Source organism: Diaporthe citri, assembly GCF_014595645.1.
Source record: "Diaporthe citri strain NFHF-8-4 chromosome Unknown scaffold_1, whole genome shotgun sequence".
Taxonomy (NCBI): domain Eukaryota; kingdom Fungi; phylum Ascomycota; class Sordariomycetes; order Diaporthales; family Diaporthaceae; genus Diaporthe; species Diaporthe citri.
Window position 1 is genome coordinate 3,418,458 of NW_025064846.1, and position 16,792 is coordinate 3,435,249.

The 16,792-nt window shown below is 56.6% G+C and overlaps 6 protein-coding genes across 6 annotated transcripts; 3 read left to right on the plus strand and 3 right to left on the minus strand.

The window, feature by feature from the left end:
- Positions 1 to 1,227: 1,227 nt before the first annotated feature.
- On the minus strand, positions 1,228 to 3,090 carry INS49_000923 (uncharacterized protein; the record flags this gene model as incomplete). The annotated part of the gene is made up of 3 exons (XM_043161757.1): positions 1,228 to 2,485; positions 2,560 to 2,760; positions 2,819 to 3,090. 3 exons carry the CDS (start codon positions 3,088 to 3,090, stop codon positions 1,228 to 1,230), a joined length of 1,731 nt encoding a protein of 576 aa, XP_043030263.1.
- A 2,385-nt stretch (positions 3,091 to 5,475) lies between these two features.
- INS49_000924 (uncharacterized protein) lies at positions 5,476 to 6,470 on the plus strand (the record flags this gene model as incomplete). Its single annotated transcript, XM_043161758.1, has 5 exons — positions 5,476 to 5,533; positions 5,647 to 5,858; positions 5,906 to 6,014; positions 6,119 to 6,285; positions 6,351 to 6,470. 5 exons carry the CDS (start codon positions 5,476 to 5,478, stop codon positions 6,468 to 6,470), a joined length of 666 nt encoding a protein of 221 aa, XP_043030264.1.
- A 784-nt stretch (positions 6,471 to 7,254) lies between these two features.
- Positions 7,255 to 8,809, plus strand: INS49_000925 (uncharacterized protein; the record flags this gene model as incomplete). The annotated part of the gene is made up of 3 exons (XM_043161759.1): positions 7,255 to 7,320; positions 7,566 to 7,986; positions 8,043 to 8,809. 3 exons carry the CDS (start codon positions 7,255 to 7,257, stop codon positions 8,807 to 8,809), a joined length of 1,254 nt encoding a protein of 417 aa, XP_043030265.1.
- Positions 8,810 to 9,345: 536 nt separating this feature from the next.
- INS49_000926 (uncharacterized protein) lies at positions 9,346 to 9,833 on the minus strand (the record flags this gene model as incomplete). The annotated part of the gene is made up of 3 exons (XM_043161760.1): positions 9,346 to 9,388; positions 9,525 to 9,633; positions 9,704 to 9,833. The coding sequence occupies 3 exons, from the start codon at positions 9,831 to 9,833 to the stop codon at positions 9,346 to 9,348; spliced, it is 282 nt and encodes a 93-aa protein (XP_043030266.1).
- Positions 9,834 to 11,072: 1,239 nt separating this feature from the next.
- On the plus strand, positions 11,073 to 13,444 carry INS49_000927 (uncharacterized protein; the record flags this gene model as incomplete). The annotated part of the gene is made up of 2 exons (XM_043161761.1): positions 11,073 to 13,108; positions 13,165 to 13,444. 2 exons carry the CDS (start codon positions 11,073 to 11,075, stop codon positions 13,442 to 13,444), a joined length of 2,316 nt encoding a protein of 771 aa, XP_043030267.1.
- Positions 13,445 to 13,784: 340 nt separating this feature from the next.
- INS49_000928 (uncharacterized protein) lies at positions 13,785 to 14,844 on the minus strand (the record flags this gene model as incomplete). Its single annotated transcript, XM_043161762.1, has 2 exons — positions 13,785 to 14,600; positions 14,707 to 14,844. The coding sequence occupies 2 exons, from the start codon at positions 14,842 to 14,844 to the stop codon at positions 13,785 to 13,787; spliced, it is 954 nt and encodes a 317-aa protein (XP_043030268.1).
- Positions 14,845 to 16,792: the final 1,948 nt, after the last annotated feature.

Here is a 16,792-nt window from a genome sequence, read left to right on the forward strand (position 1 = left end):
TGTTAGGGTGCCATGGAGTTCGTCCATCTGTCTGATGGAAAGTCGATGATAGACTTGAATCGACCACCGAGAGGTCAGCATCCCGTGAGCATCTTGCAGACGCCCCGGCATAAAGAAGCACAACGGACTCACAGGCGCTCCGTGTGGAGTTGCATAATGCATCCCACGATGCATTGTGTGATGGAGCTAATATAGTCGTCCCTGAGTTGTTCCGCAGTTGGAGGTTGACTACTTGCTCAGGGGTCCCCACCTTTGCTTCCACATAATACGAGCCTTGAGACCTCCGGACAGTCAAAGGTGCTATGTGAGCAGGGTGAGGGTGACTTAGAATTGGCCTTGTCTCCTGACCGTTCCATTGAAACGATGGGTAAGCCACTGACAGCCGAGGAAAGACCAAAAGGGCCAACCCGAGCAGAGTTGGCATGGTCAAGGTCCTGGCTGAAGAAGCATTGACGGCTGAATTGACTTGAGTGAGAGGCAGGTATTGCGCGTCAATGGTGGAGACTTTAGAACGCTGTCATATTAACAGGGGATTATCGGTCCATCCGGTCTAGTGGTCATTGCCAGGACCGGTTGTACTTCAGAGTCTGGCCAATTGAACTGAAGATTCCGGTGAGTTTTATTTTTTACTCGTCTGGTTGAGCTGTGTATCCGTGGACAGCGTCTTTGACTTCATATCGACGCGGTGAAGATGTAAAAATCTCTGTTATAAAAGCCTCGAACGCCCCAGCCGTCCGAAATATGAGGTGAGATTACATAGAGAAGAGCGAACACCACAGTGCTGACTTCGGGGGATGTCGAGAAGCGGCGCAGCAAACAGGGAACACAGTGGGATGCGGACGGAGATAGGCCCAACTTGAAGTTAGGAGCTGTACTACCTGCCAGATCTGGACAGGATCCTGTGGGATTTGCCACTATGCGGGTGATGGCCAGTCGGACGAGATAAAGCATGCACCCATTGGAATAATCTAGAGCTTCTGTGGCAGGCATGACACGCCCTGAAGCACACTGGCTTGGACTGGTCCAGAAATACCGCCGTCACCACTGAGGCATAGCTCGTTGGCCAGTCACTTCCCGTCGTAGAACCCAGGTAGGTATTCATTGTTGCTGACTACATTAATAATTTGTAGAGGTCCTACAACAGAGTCTTGGCAGTGGTCACAAAACGCTTGCATTAAAAATTTGCAGTAAATGTCAGACAACGCTATATATCCTTATATGCTATCGTTATGCGCGGCACATCCTGCCATTAGCCGCAACATTCCAGGCATCGCTGCCGACCGTCTTGAGCGCGTAGAACACGCCCTCGGGGTCCCATCTGCGCTTTATTTGGAGGAGGCGGCCATAGTTACTGCCAAAGAACTTCTCCTTCCAGTCGGGAATGTTGAAGTCGACCTCGTTGACGTAGTTGCCGCTGCCTGGGGTGGCCGCCTCGATAGGCGGGATGATCTCATCAGTCATGCGCTTCTGGTCCGCAAGCATCTTGTCCCAGTCCGCGGGATCGTTGCTCCAAGCCGTAGAGTACTGCACGTGGATCGCAGCGTTGCGGAAGTGCGGGTTCACGGCGTTAGAGACGCCAGCAGGAGCGCTGGCGTTGAGGGCCACTCCCGCTGCCAGAACGCTAGCGTTGTCGGCGCCATAACGGATGGCAGAGATGTATTTAGCACGGGAGGCTGTGTCTGTGAGGATGTTGCGTGGTACAAGGCGGGAACCGAAGTTGTAAGACTCGACCTCGACGTGACCGTAAGGGAGAGGGCCCATCCACTGGTTGTAGTGGTCGCGGTAGCTGCTGAAGTTGGTAGCAGACAGGGAGTATGGGATAGACAGGTTGGCAAGAACGTCAAGGAATGGGTTGAGGATAGCCTGTGCCTGCTGGGCGGTCTTGTTGTAGGCCGTAAGAGGGTTGATAGCAAAGACGGAGCTCCCGTACAGGAAGACTACCATTGCGCCTTGGTCGGTCATGCCTGGGAGGAGTCCGTGGAAGGCGTCCAGCATTTGCCACCACTTTTCCTGGGTAGTGTAAGAGGCTGCGGTCTGCAAGCCAACGCCTCCAATGATGGGTGCCTCGGGGTGAGCTCGAACGGTGACCGATGTGACAACGCCGAATGTCCCAGGGCCGCCACCACTAAGAGCCCAGAAGAGGTCGGCATTCTGAGTACGAGAGGCAGTAACGATCGACCCGTTGGCGGTGACGACCTCGAACTCGAGCGTCTGATCAGCAGCCAGGCCGAAGTTAGTCGTCAGGGCGGAGTGGCCGCCACCCTGGATGTATCCGCCAGCAGGGCCGACAGTAGGACACTCGCCGCCAACAACGACAAGGCCGGCAGTCTTCCCAGCTTCCGTGACTTCGTATCCGAGCACGCCGGCGCCCATTTTGATGGCGGGTCCTTTCCACAGGTCGTCCGACCACTCAGTCACGGTGATCTCCTTGAGCTTGTGGGTCCAGGCAGCCAGTGCTCCCGCACCGGTGGATCGGCCAAGATGACTAGTTTCACGCCGGTCAGCTACGGGATACCGCAGTGAAAGAGACAGAGAAGGGGGGAGGGGGATCCAGCTTACTCATGACCAGTGTTGCGGACAAGAAAGCGAATATTGTTGTTGCGCGCAAACTTGACGGTCTCCGCAACGTCCTGAGCAGAGGTGACCTCGACGGCGTAGTTGACATAGTTGCCCAGCCGACACGGCGTAGTCCGGTCGGTGAAGGGATCGCAAGACTGGTTTGCGAAGTAGGCCTGCATCACCGAGGACGACGAAGGAAAGCTGGACCGGGATTAGATGTTGGCTCTTGAAATCGTGTGGGTGTAGCCCAAGAACTCACTGTGTCTGCGGAAGGACCCAGGAGTCGCGCAAAGCCGTGCAGGCGGCCTCGTCGTATGTTGGGTCATGACACACGGAGCCGATGGGAACGGTAGCAATGAGCTTGCCGCCAACGGTGCTATTGAGACTGTCCCATGAGGATGTCGCAGGCCAACAGGCATCGCCGGGGAGACAACGACAAGTGGCGGCAGGAGCACGGTCTGAGATGAGCCCAGCAGCAGCGAAGGGCGTGACAGCCATGGCCGCCGCTGTGGCGAAGGTTGCGGACTTCATCTTGTCGGTTTAAAAGAATGTGAGAGCCTTATGGTGGGGGCGAGGGAAAGAGGGATGGGCCGGGCTGCAGAGACAACGGCTCTTGACAACTCAAAGACATGAGAGGCCATGGTGGATGTCTTTATATCGTCGGTCAGCAGCTATGATACGAGACCCCCAGTGGCGACGGCGAGGATTCGGATGTCCAGACTGGGCCGTCAGCCGCGGATGGGGAGCAAAAGCGTCGTTAATCTCCCTACTAGTGACATCGTCTCCTGTATGGTTTAGGAGTGTCGCGGTCTTATACCTCCGCATTTGGGTTGTGGTCCGGATAGTGTGCCAGAGCGGGCCCATGTAACCGAAGATGATCTCCCGCTGTCCCTCGCCAACCAGGGGCCAGGGGTGCAAAAGTTGGCATCCACCGGCGCTGCTTAATTCTCCGCCCTGGGCGGAGATTGCCACGAGCGCCCGGGTGCTTGAACCGTTGCGGAAGCACATGGCATGACAGTTGATGGGTGACAGCAGAAGGCATACAGGAAAGGGAAATGAGTTCCACAGGCAGGGTCGAGGGACCGAGGCTGTTGGTCGAGAAAGCCTTTCCTGTCATGGCACACGCCCCATAGGGAGGGCCCTGAAGGATCGTAGACCTGACAGCGGCCCGGGAATCTGTGTCGACTGTATCCGGGCCGACCTCATTGTCTCCGGCCTTGGGCGTACGCCGAAGCAACCAAATAGTTCGAAATAGCAGACGATAGTCCAGTCGCCGTACCAGTCCGTATTGCGTATTCACATCCCGAGCAGGACGAGGTGAGTCCACAACGTCAACCTCGGCGTGGGAAGTTTCTCGTCCCCCCTTCCTCTTCGCCGTCCTAGTCTAATGGAACCCCCTCTTCAACTTGCACAGCCCCCGATATGAAGCCCCCCCCGGCAGTCCTGTGTTTATGGGTATAATCCTGGGGCTGCGCTGAAAACCATCATCCCTTAGTAATCCTGGTGGTCCCCCCAAGTTGCAAGATTCCAAGTTGCTTCCAGGAGGATAAGCTCCAGGAGGATAGAAGAGTCTTGCTCACTTTCGGCAGTGTCATGTGCGACAGGAATAGGCGGCTGCAGGCACGGCATGGTGCACGCCACCCAAGCAGAGAGGGTGCCAAAGATCTGGGATAATGTGAGTGCCGAGAATCCGGGTTGCGAGTGGAGTGCACGGTTTCACAGCTGGTTGTTGCAAGGTTTGGGCTAACGGCCGCTCTGGATGCACTGCGACGCAGCCACGGGGTTCATCTTGGCTGCTTGGGGGAGGGAAGCTTGAGGAGAGGAGGAGGTGCCATCTGATCCCACGTCGACGGGCGTCAAGGAGAATATAGTGGTCTAGGAGCGACAGTGCCACGTTTGCCATGTCGTCTGTGGTATATTAATATCACAGCGTGCTCGAGGGGGCCGAGGCGGCTCCCGTTCCCCAACCCTATGAACGAACAGCCAGGGGTGACCCCAAACCTGCTGCCTACCACTTTAGAGTGGACAAGCGCAGCATGATTGATAGCGGCCGCCAGGCACACGGCACGGATTCGAAACGGGGTCCGCGTTGGCGGTTACGGAGACGGTCGCACATCCAATGCGCTGGCTGCGGGCCACACGACCTGTGACCTGCCCGACAAAGGCGACAGACGACCATCAACTCCGCACCTAGAATTCTCTCAAATCATCACCATCTCCATAACCATCATCGAATCTGTGCAGCCTATCGTCGCCATCAGGGAATTTGAGGCAGGATCCTCTCTCGATCTCAACGCTCACGTCGACGCCGTCTCACACTCGGGAAATCGAGCGACCGCCTGTTGCGCCTGCGACTGCGACAGAAACGGGATCGGTGGCTCTGCTAGGCGGAAACCCAGCACACAGTAGACCGTCCAGGCAGTAGGGACGTCATTTGTCGCGGCTTACTGTGGTCCTCCCAGAACGCACTTGTTCCAAGCTGCCAAAGCCCAACCCGCCCCCGAGAGATCCACCGGCAAACACAACGCCGTCGTCATAATCAATTTCTTGGACCGCTTTCGATTTTTAATTCTCCTGTCTTAGCCGGCCACCTCGTCCTCCTTTCAAAATGACTTGGGAACTCACACGCCGACGCTTCACCCGCGCCATCAACAGCAAATACCTCTTTGACCGTGTCGTATGTCTTACCTGGCCTCGTCTCTCCTTCCCAGTGCACTGTCCTTTCTGACTCGCTGTCGTCATCTTGACCACAACCGCCTTGCGCTCACCCTGCTGTTATCCTACCGTCTTGCTTCAGCTTCCCATCTCTTCATCACTACAAATCTCCGAAGTACCTTTGAAACCAGACTTTCAAAACTGACAGTATTTCGCAACCGTCTGCAGCCTCTCCTACATGCCATCATCTTTCTCATCGAGATGACACTCGTCGCCCGCCTCGTCGCCAGGTACAATGCCTTCTACGCTGAACGACCTGGTATGTGCCAGCCATTCCAATCATCGCCTCGAGCCCCGTTCATCACCCGAAACCTCTTCGTCTCCCTGACACGATGCCGGGTTGAAGGCGACCTTCGTACTGACAATACCCAGTCCTCACCATGATGGTGACCAACGCCGTCTTGGGAGGCATTGCCGACACCGTCGCACAGTCAATCACTGCTGTCCGCCAGCGCGCCCTTAGGAAGGCTCCCGCATCTCCGGCTGCAAGAGATACAGCCTACGAACTCGACGTCAAAGACCCGTTTACCGAGCGGGAGCTGATCCCCGATTCCAAGGGCCTGCCGCCGCCGTTCGACTTGAGCGTCTGACGAGGTTCATGGCGTACGGTTTCGCCATGGCACCCCTGCAGTTCAAATGGTTTAGCTTCCTGTCAAGGACCTTCCCTATCACCAAGACTAGCGCTTTTGGGCCTGCTATGAAGAGGGTTGCCTTTGACCAGATCATCTTCGCTCCGTTTGGTACGTTTCCTCGACAACAACACCGGCTCCGGGTAGAGGGTGCTTCTGGAAATCCCAAGATGGGCTTGATCCTGTCTGTGCGCACGTTACTAACAACGCGATAGGTGTTGCCTGCTTCTTCAGCGTCATGACTGTTGCCGAGGGCGGTGGCCGACGTGCTGTCATGTCGAAGCTCCGCGACATGTACGTGCCAACCCTCAAGGCCAACTACGCCGTTTGGCCTGCGGTGCAAGTCATCAACTTCCGCTTGATGCCTGTTCAGTTCCAGCTCGTGAGTACCATTCTGCCCAGAAGCAACTTTTCACCCACCGATGCAGGTTGCTGAGACGTGTCTAGCCTTTTGTGTCTACTGTTGGTATCGCCTGGACTGCATACCTCTCCCTCACCAACGCTGCTGAGGAGGCAACCCAGCCAAACCCAGCCGCTCTCAGCCCTTCCAACATCCGCTTGGAGTAAGATAGGAACGGTTCCATATCATAAAAGACGAATTTTCCCTTGTGTGTCATTGCTTTCAACGGTGTATCGTACAATAGAGTCTGGCCGGTAGGTCTCTCGGCATTGTGTACGGCGTTGGTCTGTCTGTGGTTTCAAACTCGAGTTGAGTCTTGTGCTTCGGTCCCCAGGATCAATTCAACGGCGTTGGCGGGACTGTTTGTTGTACTCGAAAGACAAAGTATTACATATTCCAGAATGTCCAAGATTACCCTCGTGACGTAGGAAACGTGCATGGACAGAGGTGTAGTCAACATCTCCAGGGCCCGTTGTAGGCCCGGTGTGAGGGAATGTTCAAGACTGGTCCAGACCAGGTTGTCAGGGGCTCGCTCAGAGGCCGAGAACCTGGCTTTGGGTGTCGACTGTTTATCCACTCTGGAGATCCTGTCTTAGATGAATTGCATGTTCTAAACACGAGATGCGAAGGCTAAAAATCTGCCAAGTCAAACGGTATCGGACCTCCTGAGTCTGACAAGTCAACGGCGAGAAATATCGCGCATGGAATGATCAGGAGAGCTCACGTCACCGGAAGCTCAGATACTGCCCCTCCAAAGCACCCCTCACCCCACCCAACAGCCCTTCAAAACCCAACCTTTCCCGCCCTCCCCTCTCACCAAGAGATCACCTGTAGTCAAGCATACACAAATACCTACGGACCTTTCTTCTACTGACACTCGCCTTCTATTCACCTTCGACATCAGAGGATTTCTGCCGTGTTCAATTGATACCCCCATACGCAAACGCAAACATGTCTCTGTCCAGCAAGCTGTCCATCACTGATGTCGACCTGAAGGGCAAGCGGGTCCTGATCCGGGTAAGTTGTTGCTTTTCTCTGGAAACATGGCACATGGTTCTCTGCGCCTCCTACCATCATCCTTCTGATGTGACTTGCTTGAACCTGGCTCTCGATCAATCACCTGCCCCATTAGCTATCCCGAGACATTGGGAGCTTGCTCCAGAGCTCCAGAATGCCCGGGCTAGCTTGGACCATCTGGGCCACTCTTAGACTCACATATTTCCGGTCGGAATCGTATGCTGATATCGTTACTCATAATCTAGGTCGACTTTAACGTCCCTCTCGACGCCGACAAGAAGGTTACCAACAACCAGCGTATCGCCGGTGCGATCCCCACCATCAAGTATGCTGTCGACAACGGCGCCAAGGCCGTGGTGCTCATGTCCCACCTTGGCCGGCCCAACGGAAGCCCCAACCCCAAGTACAGCCTGAAGCCAGTCGTTCCCGAGCTCGAGAAGCTGCTGGGCAAGTCTGTGACCTTCGCCCCCGACTCCGTCGGCCCCGAGGTCGAGGCCATCGTGAACAAGACCGAGGGTGGCGGCGTTGTGCTGCTTGAGAACCTGCGGTTCCACCTTGAGGAGGAGGGATCTGCCAAGGACAAGGACGGCAACAAGGTCAAGGCGGACAAGGAGAAGGTTGCTGAGTTCCGCAAGGGCCTCACAGCGCTGGGAGATGTCTACATCAGTCAGTTAAAGATTCCACCCACATGTGTCAAGTACGAGTACTAACAATAGCTTCAGACGACGCTTTCGGTACCGCCCACCGTGCACACTCCTCCATGGTCGGTGTCGACCTGCCCCAGAAGGCTGCCGGTTTCCTGATGAAGAAGGAGCTGGACTACTTCGCAAAGGCCCTCGAGTCCCCCCAGAGGCCCTTCCTGGCCATCCTGGGTGGCGCCAAGGTGTCTGACAAGATCCAGCTGATCGACAACCTGCTGGACAAGGTCAACACGCTCGTGATTGCGGGCGGCATGGCCTTCACCTTCAAGAAGACCCTGGACAACATGTCCATCGGCAACTCGCTGTTCGACGAGGCCGGCGCCAAGACCGTGCCCCAGCTGGTCGAGAAGGCCAAGAAGAACAACGTCAAGGTCGTCCTGCCCGTGGACTTCATCACGGCCGACAAGTTCGACAAGGATGCCAACACTGGCACGGCCACGGACAAGGAGGGCATCCCAGAGGGCTGGATGGGCCTGGACTGCGGTGCTGAGTCCGTCAAGCTGTACAAGGCTGCCATCGCCGAGGCCAAGACCATCCTCTGGAACGGCCCCGCCGGTGTGTTCGAGTTCGAGAAGTTCGCCAGCGGCACCAAGGCCACCCTGGACGCCGCTGTGGAGGGTGCCCAGTCCGGCAAGATCGTCATCATCGGCGGTGGTGACACGGCGACCGTGGCGGCCAAGTACGGCGTCGAGGACAAGCTCAGCCACGTCTCAACAGGCGGTGGTGCCAGCTTGGAGCTGCTCGAGGGCAAGGAGCTGCCCGGTGTGACCGCCCTGTCGAGCAAATGAGGGTTCTCTCAGGCTCCTCGGATCCACAACGGCAAAATGGTAGGCCGGATGATGGACAAGGCTAGTCTTTAGTGTCACGACTCCAAGGGTAAAACCCATTATAGAATGTAAAATGCGTCCCACGTTGTTCATGCCTAACGCCGAGCCTGTTGTAATATGAGAGCGTGAAAGAACTAGCCCTATAGCAGTCACGTTCGTCTACTCGCCGTCGAATGTAGTCTATCGTGTCATTTCTGCCCTCACTGCCAGCACTGTCGGAAACGTCTCATATGCCTCAGTACTGTTTTGCGCGAACGCGGCTCGTTCAGATTCTAAGACTCTCCATCCTGCGCCCCCTCATGCCGTCCGCCCACTTTGACGTAGTCCTCATCAGAAGCGCCATCAACGCCGTCCGCCGAGGCGCTTGCGTGATCCGGGCTGAGCATCTCCTAGGACTGGCTCATCCCAGCCTCGCTGTCACTGTGTCCCGTGCCGTCGCCGCCGTGCTGTCCCGCAGGAGGGTTCTGTGCGCCAGGCTCACTCGCTGCGCCCGTCTCCTATCTCCGGCGCTTTGACTCCTCGACTTTCTTGAGCTCCTCCCTGTGACGTGAGCAGAGCGGTCAGCTAGGTACCCTATGCAAGCAAAGCTAGGCGACGAATGCCTGGAGAGGGGATGAATGTGTATGTATAGGTGTATTGAATATATGTGTCGGTTGGTTGCAGTGGCGTGACATACTTGAGCTGCTGGGAGAAGTCGTCGCTCGTATCGTCGTCGTCCCAGGACTCCTCCCACAGGTGCTTGGTCTCGCTGCTGTTGGCCGCCTCGGTCTCCTCTACGGGCCAGTCTGCTTGGGGGGTCAGCCATGCGATTATCTCAGGGAGTGGATGACGCAAAGTGAATGGGCTGGCGCGTACCCTCGACGGGGAAGTCCTCGAACTCATCATCCTCCTCGAGCGCGGCGGCCGACTTCTGCTGGGTCTCCTCGGGCTTGGCCTCGTTGGAGGGCGTCGGCTTGTCGTCCTTCTTGGGTTGTGATGATGCCATTGCTGTTGATGCTGAATGTGTGAGGTCGCTGATGACCGCGAGCTTTGTCCAAGCGGATATTAGGCGTGTGTGCAAGGTGGTGTGTGGAGGGCGGAGTAGTGCTGGTGTCGAGATGTTGAAGTTGGGTGGATGGTTGGAGGGGAGCTGCGATCAGAAGCGAAGCTCAATCATTGACTGACTTACTGTCGGCAGGCTCCCAAGCTGCTGATGCCATCGAAATGTGGCGCGGCGCTGTGGCTGGGAACGGTACCTGGGTACCTGTTCCGCTACGCTAAAGTACTGTGGGCAGGTACCTACGGTGGAATGTAACCTTGGGAGATACCGCTGTTAGAGTCAGGACTTCGGACCGTTTCCAAAGCCACTGACAGACAACAAAGCTGCTGGTGTCAGCAACCGTCCCTACGAGGCTGACGGCGGCCGGAGTTACCGGCGGCCCCAGGAGGGAATTCTGCCTCTCGCCCTGGACAATAACCGAAGCTAACACACGCTTTCTGGGAAGGGTCAAGGACTGACATGGATAAAGGGTCCGAGACCGAGGACGGGTTACGCATACATAATGGCTCGTCTCTTCTCTCATGCTGACGAACTCGATGTTTCTACTCCTTCACTCTCCGGCCGGGTTCCTGTTTCGCCCTTGCACCAGGCGAGTCAGCCCAGAAACAACGACGACAAGGCAGTCGAAGCGGCTGAAGTCAAGCCCCCATTCAACTGCGGTGACCAGTCATCAAGATAAACAGCCGCACAGCACCCGCACGCGACCCTCAAGGGCATACGGCTAGCCGGCGCGGTCCAATCCTACTCACCCTGGCCGTCTACGGGGACCGGGTACGTCATTTTGAGCTGTGACGAGGCGAGACTCGTCCTTTTCGCGAGTTCGACAGCGTCGGTGACTTACCTGACTGCTCTGAGATTCCTTCGCAATCTAGATCTCGGGATTCTTTGTTATACAGAGCGGCTGAGCACATTTACCCGAATTCCATATCTCGCTCAGGAGCAGCCCTGAAGCGATTACGAAAGTTTATCCTGAGGCTAGCGCTCCCGGAGTTCTGTTCCGAACCTCTGGCTGTTACATCGGGGATCTAAAACAGCTCGTTGACACTCGCGCAATTGCAACCGTGCTTTCGAGGCTCGCTGTGCAACGCTTCGAGCATTTGTGTCCCAGTCCACCACAATTTCGCCGCTGCAGGCCCGGAGAAGGATCCAGACTCATCCAAAGTCGCTTATTACATAGCTGGCGTCATGAGGTCTTGGTTCAAAGGCTCCGTCGCGGCCAATTCCTCGAAATTGAGTGTCTCGTCCAGCAAGAATGCCAGCTCCACCCAAGTCGCAGATCCCCGGGATGTCGAGGCGTCGGATCTACAAGATGCCATGGAAGCAGCTGCTCGCATCGTCAACGACGATATCGACGGCGCGGAAGCACAGCTAAAGGCGCGAAAGGATTCATCCAGTTTCCACCAGCTCGGGCTCGGCATCGCAGTCTTCATGAGGTCGATTTTGGGCTTCGAAAAGGAGATCATGCTGGAAGCGAGCAACCGACTAGCCGAGTGCGAAGCACGGGCATGGGCCGACATGAAGAAGGCGCAGAAGCAAGCCGATGGTGGTGGTTGGTTCAGGGGCGCCGGCACTGCGAACGGCCAAGGGTCTGCGAAGAACAGCCAGATCTACCCACCAGGAAGCGAGTACCAGCTGGTAAACGCAGAGGCACAGCTCATGGGCGCGATAATATCCGTCATGCATGAAAGTCTTACAGAGGGCATCAAAGGCTTCTATAAGCTGCGCAAGGCCTTCGTTGCGCTCGATGCTATCATGGAAGCTGAATCGAGGGTCTTGGCTGAGCGGAAGGCCAACGGCGTGGCTCGAGGACCATCCATTGCCACGGATGATTCGAAACAGGACGCAGTCGTTGAGGATCAGAAGAACCTTGAGTCTGACAGCGACCTCGAGTTTGTGGATGCCCCGGAAGATGTTGAGAAGTCGCAGGCACCTGCGGCATATGCTGGCCACCTGAGAAGAGTGAACAGCAAATCCGCTCCAAGCTCCGTACTCGAGAAGGACATGAGCGATCTGAATTTGGAGACAGCCACGGCGTCTTTGCCTGCATCAAGGAAAAGTTCGCCGGATTCTCAGGAACGGAACGGCTCACCCCAGCGCCGCCCAGTCCGGCAAACCCTCCTCGACCAGGCGGGCCCAGACTCGTCAACTTTTACAAACCCAGTCGATGTCTTCGTGCATAGCGGTGCGAATATGTGTTTCGGAATCTTACTTCTTATTATCTCTATGGTCCCGCCAGCCTTTTCAAAGCTGCTATATATCATAGGGTTCAAGGGTGACCGCGAACGTGGGGTACAGATGCTGTGGCAGAGTACCAAGTTCGATAACGTCAACGGTGGAGTGGCCGGCCTGATGCTTTTAGGATATTACAACGGCATCCTGGCATTCGCGGACATCCTCCCTTCAGAGAAGGACGTCGAGGAGCTCGCGGACGAGGGCGAGATCATAGGGTATCCCAAGGAGCAGTGCTCTGCCCTTTTGCAAAGCATGCGCTCGCAATACCCCCAAAGTGGCATGTGGAAAGTTGAAGAGGCTAGGAACCTGGCCAATGCCCAGCGCGTCCCGGAGGCAGTGGCGATGCTCAAGTCGAACGGCGACTCAAAGATGCGCCAGGTCACGGCGCTCAGCAACTTCGAGCTGTCTACTAACGCCCTGTTCATGATGGATTGGGTCACCATGCGCGACAGTTTTCTAAGGTGCATTGAACTCAACGACTGGAGCCACAGCCTTTACTATTTTTTCATCGCGTCGGCGGAGCTCGAGCTGTATCGAGACTCGTTGCAGGCAGGCGAGGCTACAGAGGCTAAGAAGCACAAGAAGGCGGCTGAGGAGTACTTCCGGAAGTGCCCCGCGGTAGCAGGACGGAAGAAGTTCCTTGCTCGACAGATGCCGTTCGAGGTTTTTGCGCTCCGCAAAGTCCAGAAGTGGGAGGACCGCGCCAAGGAATACGGCATCGATCTCGCTGACGCAGTGGGCGTCTCCCCCGCTGAAGAGATGACGTATCTCTGGTCTGGGTCCAAGCGCTTCTCGGGCGACATGTTTGACAAGGCCCTGGCTTACCTGAGCTGGGACAGGTGCACGGCGAGCAAGGAGCACGTGGAGAAGATGAAGGCTATCCCCGACGAGGCGGCCATCAAGGCGGTCGCTGAGGCTGTCATCCTGAGCAATATGGGCCGGTACGAGGACGCCAGGGGGAAGGTGAAGCCTTACCTGGATCAGGACAGGTGAGATGCAATGCCGTATAACGATTTACAAAATCCTGTACTGACTATTCTTCAAGGACGCTGTTCAAAGGTACCACGCGAGACGACTACACCCTCCCGTGCGCACACTACGAGATGGCGGCGTTGGCATGGAAGGAGGCGTGTGACCCGAAGTGCTGGCCAGCAGCAGCCGACGAGGCTGACGAGTACAGGCGGGAGAAGGTCGCAGAGAGCCAGGAGTATTTAGACCACGTTAAGACCTGGGAAAGCTTTGTGCTCGATGCGAGGATCGGAATGAGGGTCCAGACTGGTGCGGACAGCATTGCGTGGTTGAAGAGGAAGAAGAACTGGGCTTGATTGGGTATGGCTTTTGCATGGGGTATGACGGGTTAGAGCCATTTTGGGTGTTATCATAGACGACGCATTTGTTTGGCATTTATGGACATGGAGCATGGGCGATTTTTTTTTTAGGAGAGGCAAAGCTGATGAGGAAATGTGGCGTTGTATTGTTACTTGTGAGGGGGTATCTCGAAGTATAGAAGAAGCAATCTGCCAACAGGCGTTGAAGCACATATAGAGAAGCACCTGGGCAATGCGAACGAAGACCTGCCGAACCTAAGCGAGTGAACGCCTTCCTGTGTCTCCTTAGCTCGTTCCATTATATTATGCCCTTCGGGTCGTCGGGCGGTCTCCTTACTCAATCACTCCCGCCACCTTTCTTGCCCTTCTTTCCCCCTTTCCTAATGCCATCGATCCCGTTCTGAACGAATGCGGCGGCATCACCCGCCTTCTTCTCGCCCCTCTCCCGGACCTGATGCTTCTCAGCCTCATCACGCACATCATCCTCGATATCGCGCCCACCCAGGCCCGTCCCGCAACCCCAGTCCAACACGCCCCAGGCACCATAGTTCCCGCTCGAGGGCCCGCGGTGGCCAGCGCCGTAGTGCGTCGCGTTGCGCTTCGTGATGCCGCCCATTATGATCCCAGGGACGACTGTGTAGCCTGACATGGTAAGGGTCTCCTCCAGAGTTACTAGCCCAACGAAGAGGAAGTACACCAGCATGTGCGGTCGCACGGCGAGCGCGGGCAGGTACACGGGGGCGAAGTGGTGGAGCAGGAAGGGCGCGGGGTGGTCGGCCGCGAGGGCGAGGCTGTAGGGCGCCGCGGAGCGCGAGTGGGCGAAGCGCGAGTGCTGCCTCGCGACCCAGCCGCGGGAGGACTTCAGTGGCGCCCTGCGGGTCCAGGCGTGCGTTTGCGAGTGCAGGACTGTCTTGTGGATGTAGTAGGTCAGGGCCTCGCGGGAGACGTACAGCCAGCCCAGCTGCTTGAAGATGGCCCACGGGAGCGGGAGCGTCGTGGTTGCCTTGAAGGGGACTCGGCCAAACAGGAAGATGAAGCCGAGGCTGGCGCCCGCCTCGAGGGCCGTCTCCAGGACCAGGTTGAGCAGCGCGAGAAGGAGAGCCGTGCCTAGGGCGCGGGCATTGCGAGGTGGGAGAGCTGATGCGCCGCCGTACTTGGTGCTCTCTGCCAAGGAAGGCAGCAGTGTCGAACAGGAGGAACACAAGGGAGGGCAGGAGGAAGAAGACTAGGCGGATGGCCAGTGATCCGAACAGCTCGACGTAGAGGGGGTTGTGCGACAGGACGAGGGTGGACCATGTCATGTAGAAGAAGAGGAGGTTGAGCGAGGTGGACCATGAGGTCAGGCTGCCCCCGAGGAAGACGGATAGGATGGGAAGGGAGAGGAGGATGTCCATCATCTTTGCGGGCTTGAGGACCTTGACCGTGAAGTGGGCTTGGTTGTCACCAGTCTATCTTGTGATTTTCTGCGATAATGAACGTTGAAGTGGATGTACTGCGGCTGTGATGTCGAGAAAGAGGCACTACTGTGCCACAACTACAGCCAGATGGGCGAGGCACCGGCCTAGTATACTCGCACAGCAACATCTAGCTCGAGCTCGAAATCAAGCATCCGTTCTGGCCTGCGCCTCAACCTGAGGGATGACGTGTGGCTGTCTGGTTTGGCGCACGCTACAGACCTCGACGCCTAGTTTCACCCGGCTAATAAGGAGCTCACCCATCCTCGCGCCACTCAATGCGACAGCAGGCAAGGCTGTTGTCTGTCGACTGCCGGATGCTACTGTGAGATGACGTAGCACCTGAGCAGGGGCCACCGATTCCCTGGCTTCTCCCCCACTTGGCGAGATTGAGTGCGCGGCCGGTGCCGCGTCGGCGCAACATCTCGGAGATTGGGCAAGCGGCACGATTGTCGAGGAGTCCACATGAATAATGATCCGTGGATAGCCAGCCAGGTCAGGGGTCGAGGTCGAGGTCGAGGTCGAGGTCAAGGTCAAGGTCAAGGTCAAGGTGTCTGGGTCATGCGCCTTATGGTCAAGTCGTTGTCGACAGGGTTGAATAGTGTTTGACCCTTCATCAAACACTGAGGCGCGTCGAGGTCATTGCAGATATCGTCTGCTAGGTGCTTAATGGATCTATCTAGGAATGCAGTAGTCCCCACGGACATCAACTGTATTTATGTACAGCTCGCAGACATCCCAAAGCTTAACCACATGCACATGAGGTCGCACGAGGAGGAACCAAAAAAACTTATACAGGCACGGCAGTTTATCCTATGACACCCTGCAGTTTACACTCCTGTACTCATACTATGTACATATGTAGTGTCTCTCATAGAGTGCTTGACATTGCGGTCCCTGCGAAATGCCTTGCTGGCTGTGGAGCTGCTCATCCGGGCGCCGAGTCATACATAGCCGTACAGACCAGAAACAAGCACGCGGTCTCGACTTGGGATCTGCCGCTGCGCCGACTGCGACCTCAGCGTGTGAACCGCCCATGATCAATCCCTCCCTCGTGCAAGAGGGCCGTTTCAAAGGATAGTTCGACATCGCGGGCTATTTCATTTGGGGGGGTAGCACCAGCTTCACATTTATTGCCCATGATGCTCCTATCCGACATGGGCGGCCGCTATCAGGTGGCAGGCAAGGATGCCCGCTGTGTCTGTTGGGTTGGGAGCTCCTCTCCCACAGGCATGATGCTGATTTCGGGCCTGCCGAGCGCGCAAGAGCCCTCATGGGCATGTACCTACCGTCTCCCTCCCTGATGAGGCTGCGCGACCAGGAACATTATATCCCATCCCCCATCGCACTTTGTCATTACTGTATCACTTGGGCAGCAAGACAAATTGCCCGTCTGCCCCCGTTCCAACACTGCAGGTGTCGTAAACTGCCGTCTTCAAACTCCCAGCTCGGGGCTTTTTGGGCAGACATGCTGCAGTCCGTCCCCACGTGGCACAGGGGCGAGACACCGGGAGTACCTACGTGCAGTACAACGTCCTGGTCCTAGCCTGGGTGAGGATCCGGATCCACCTGTACCTGCCCGGCGCGCCTTGCGAAATTCATCATTATCGAGGGTGATTATTGATTATTGATTTACGACTTTCAACACAGACCTTCGCCCTCAGCTTGGCGACAATACTTTTGTTCTTCCTCCCTCTCATTGCCTTTCTCCTTGTCCCTGACTCTGTCTCCCCTGTCCTGTGTCTCTTTTCCCTGAGCCACGACTCCCCTGACAACATCGCAGCGCATCGCATCGCAGCGCATCGCAGCGCATCGCATCGCATCCCGTCTTCAAGCCCACACCAGAACCTCACAGAGAACCCCTACGTCACACAGAATTGCGGCTGCGGCT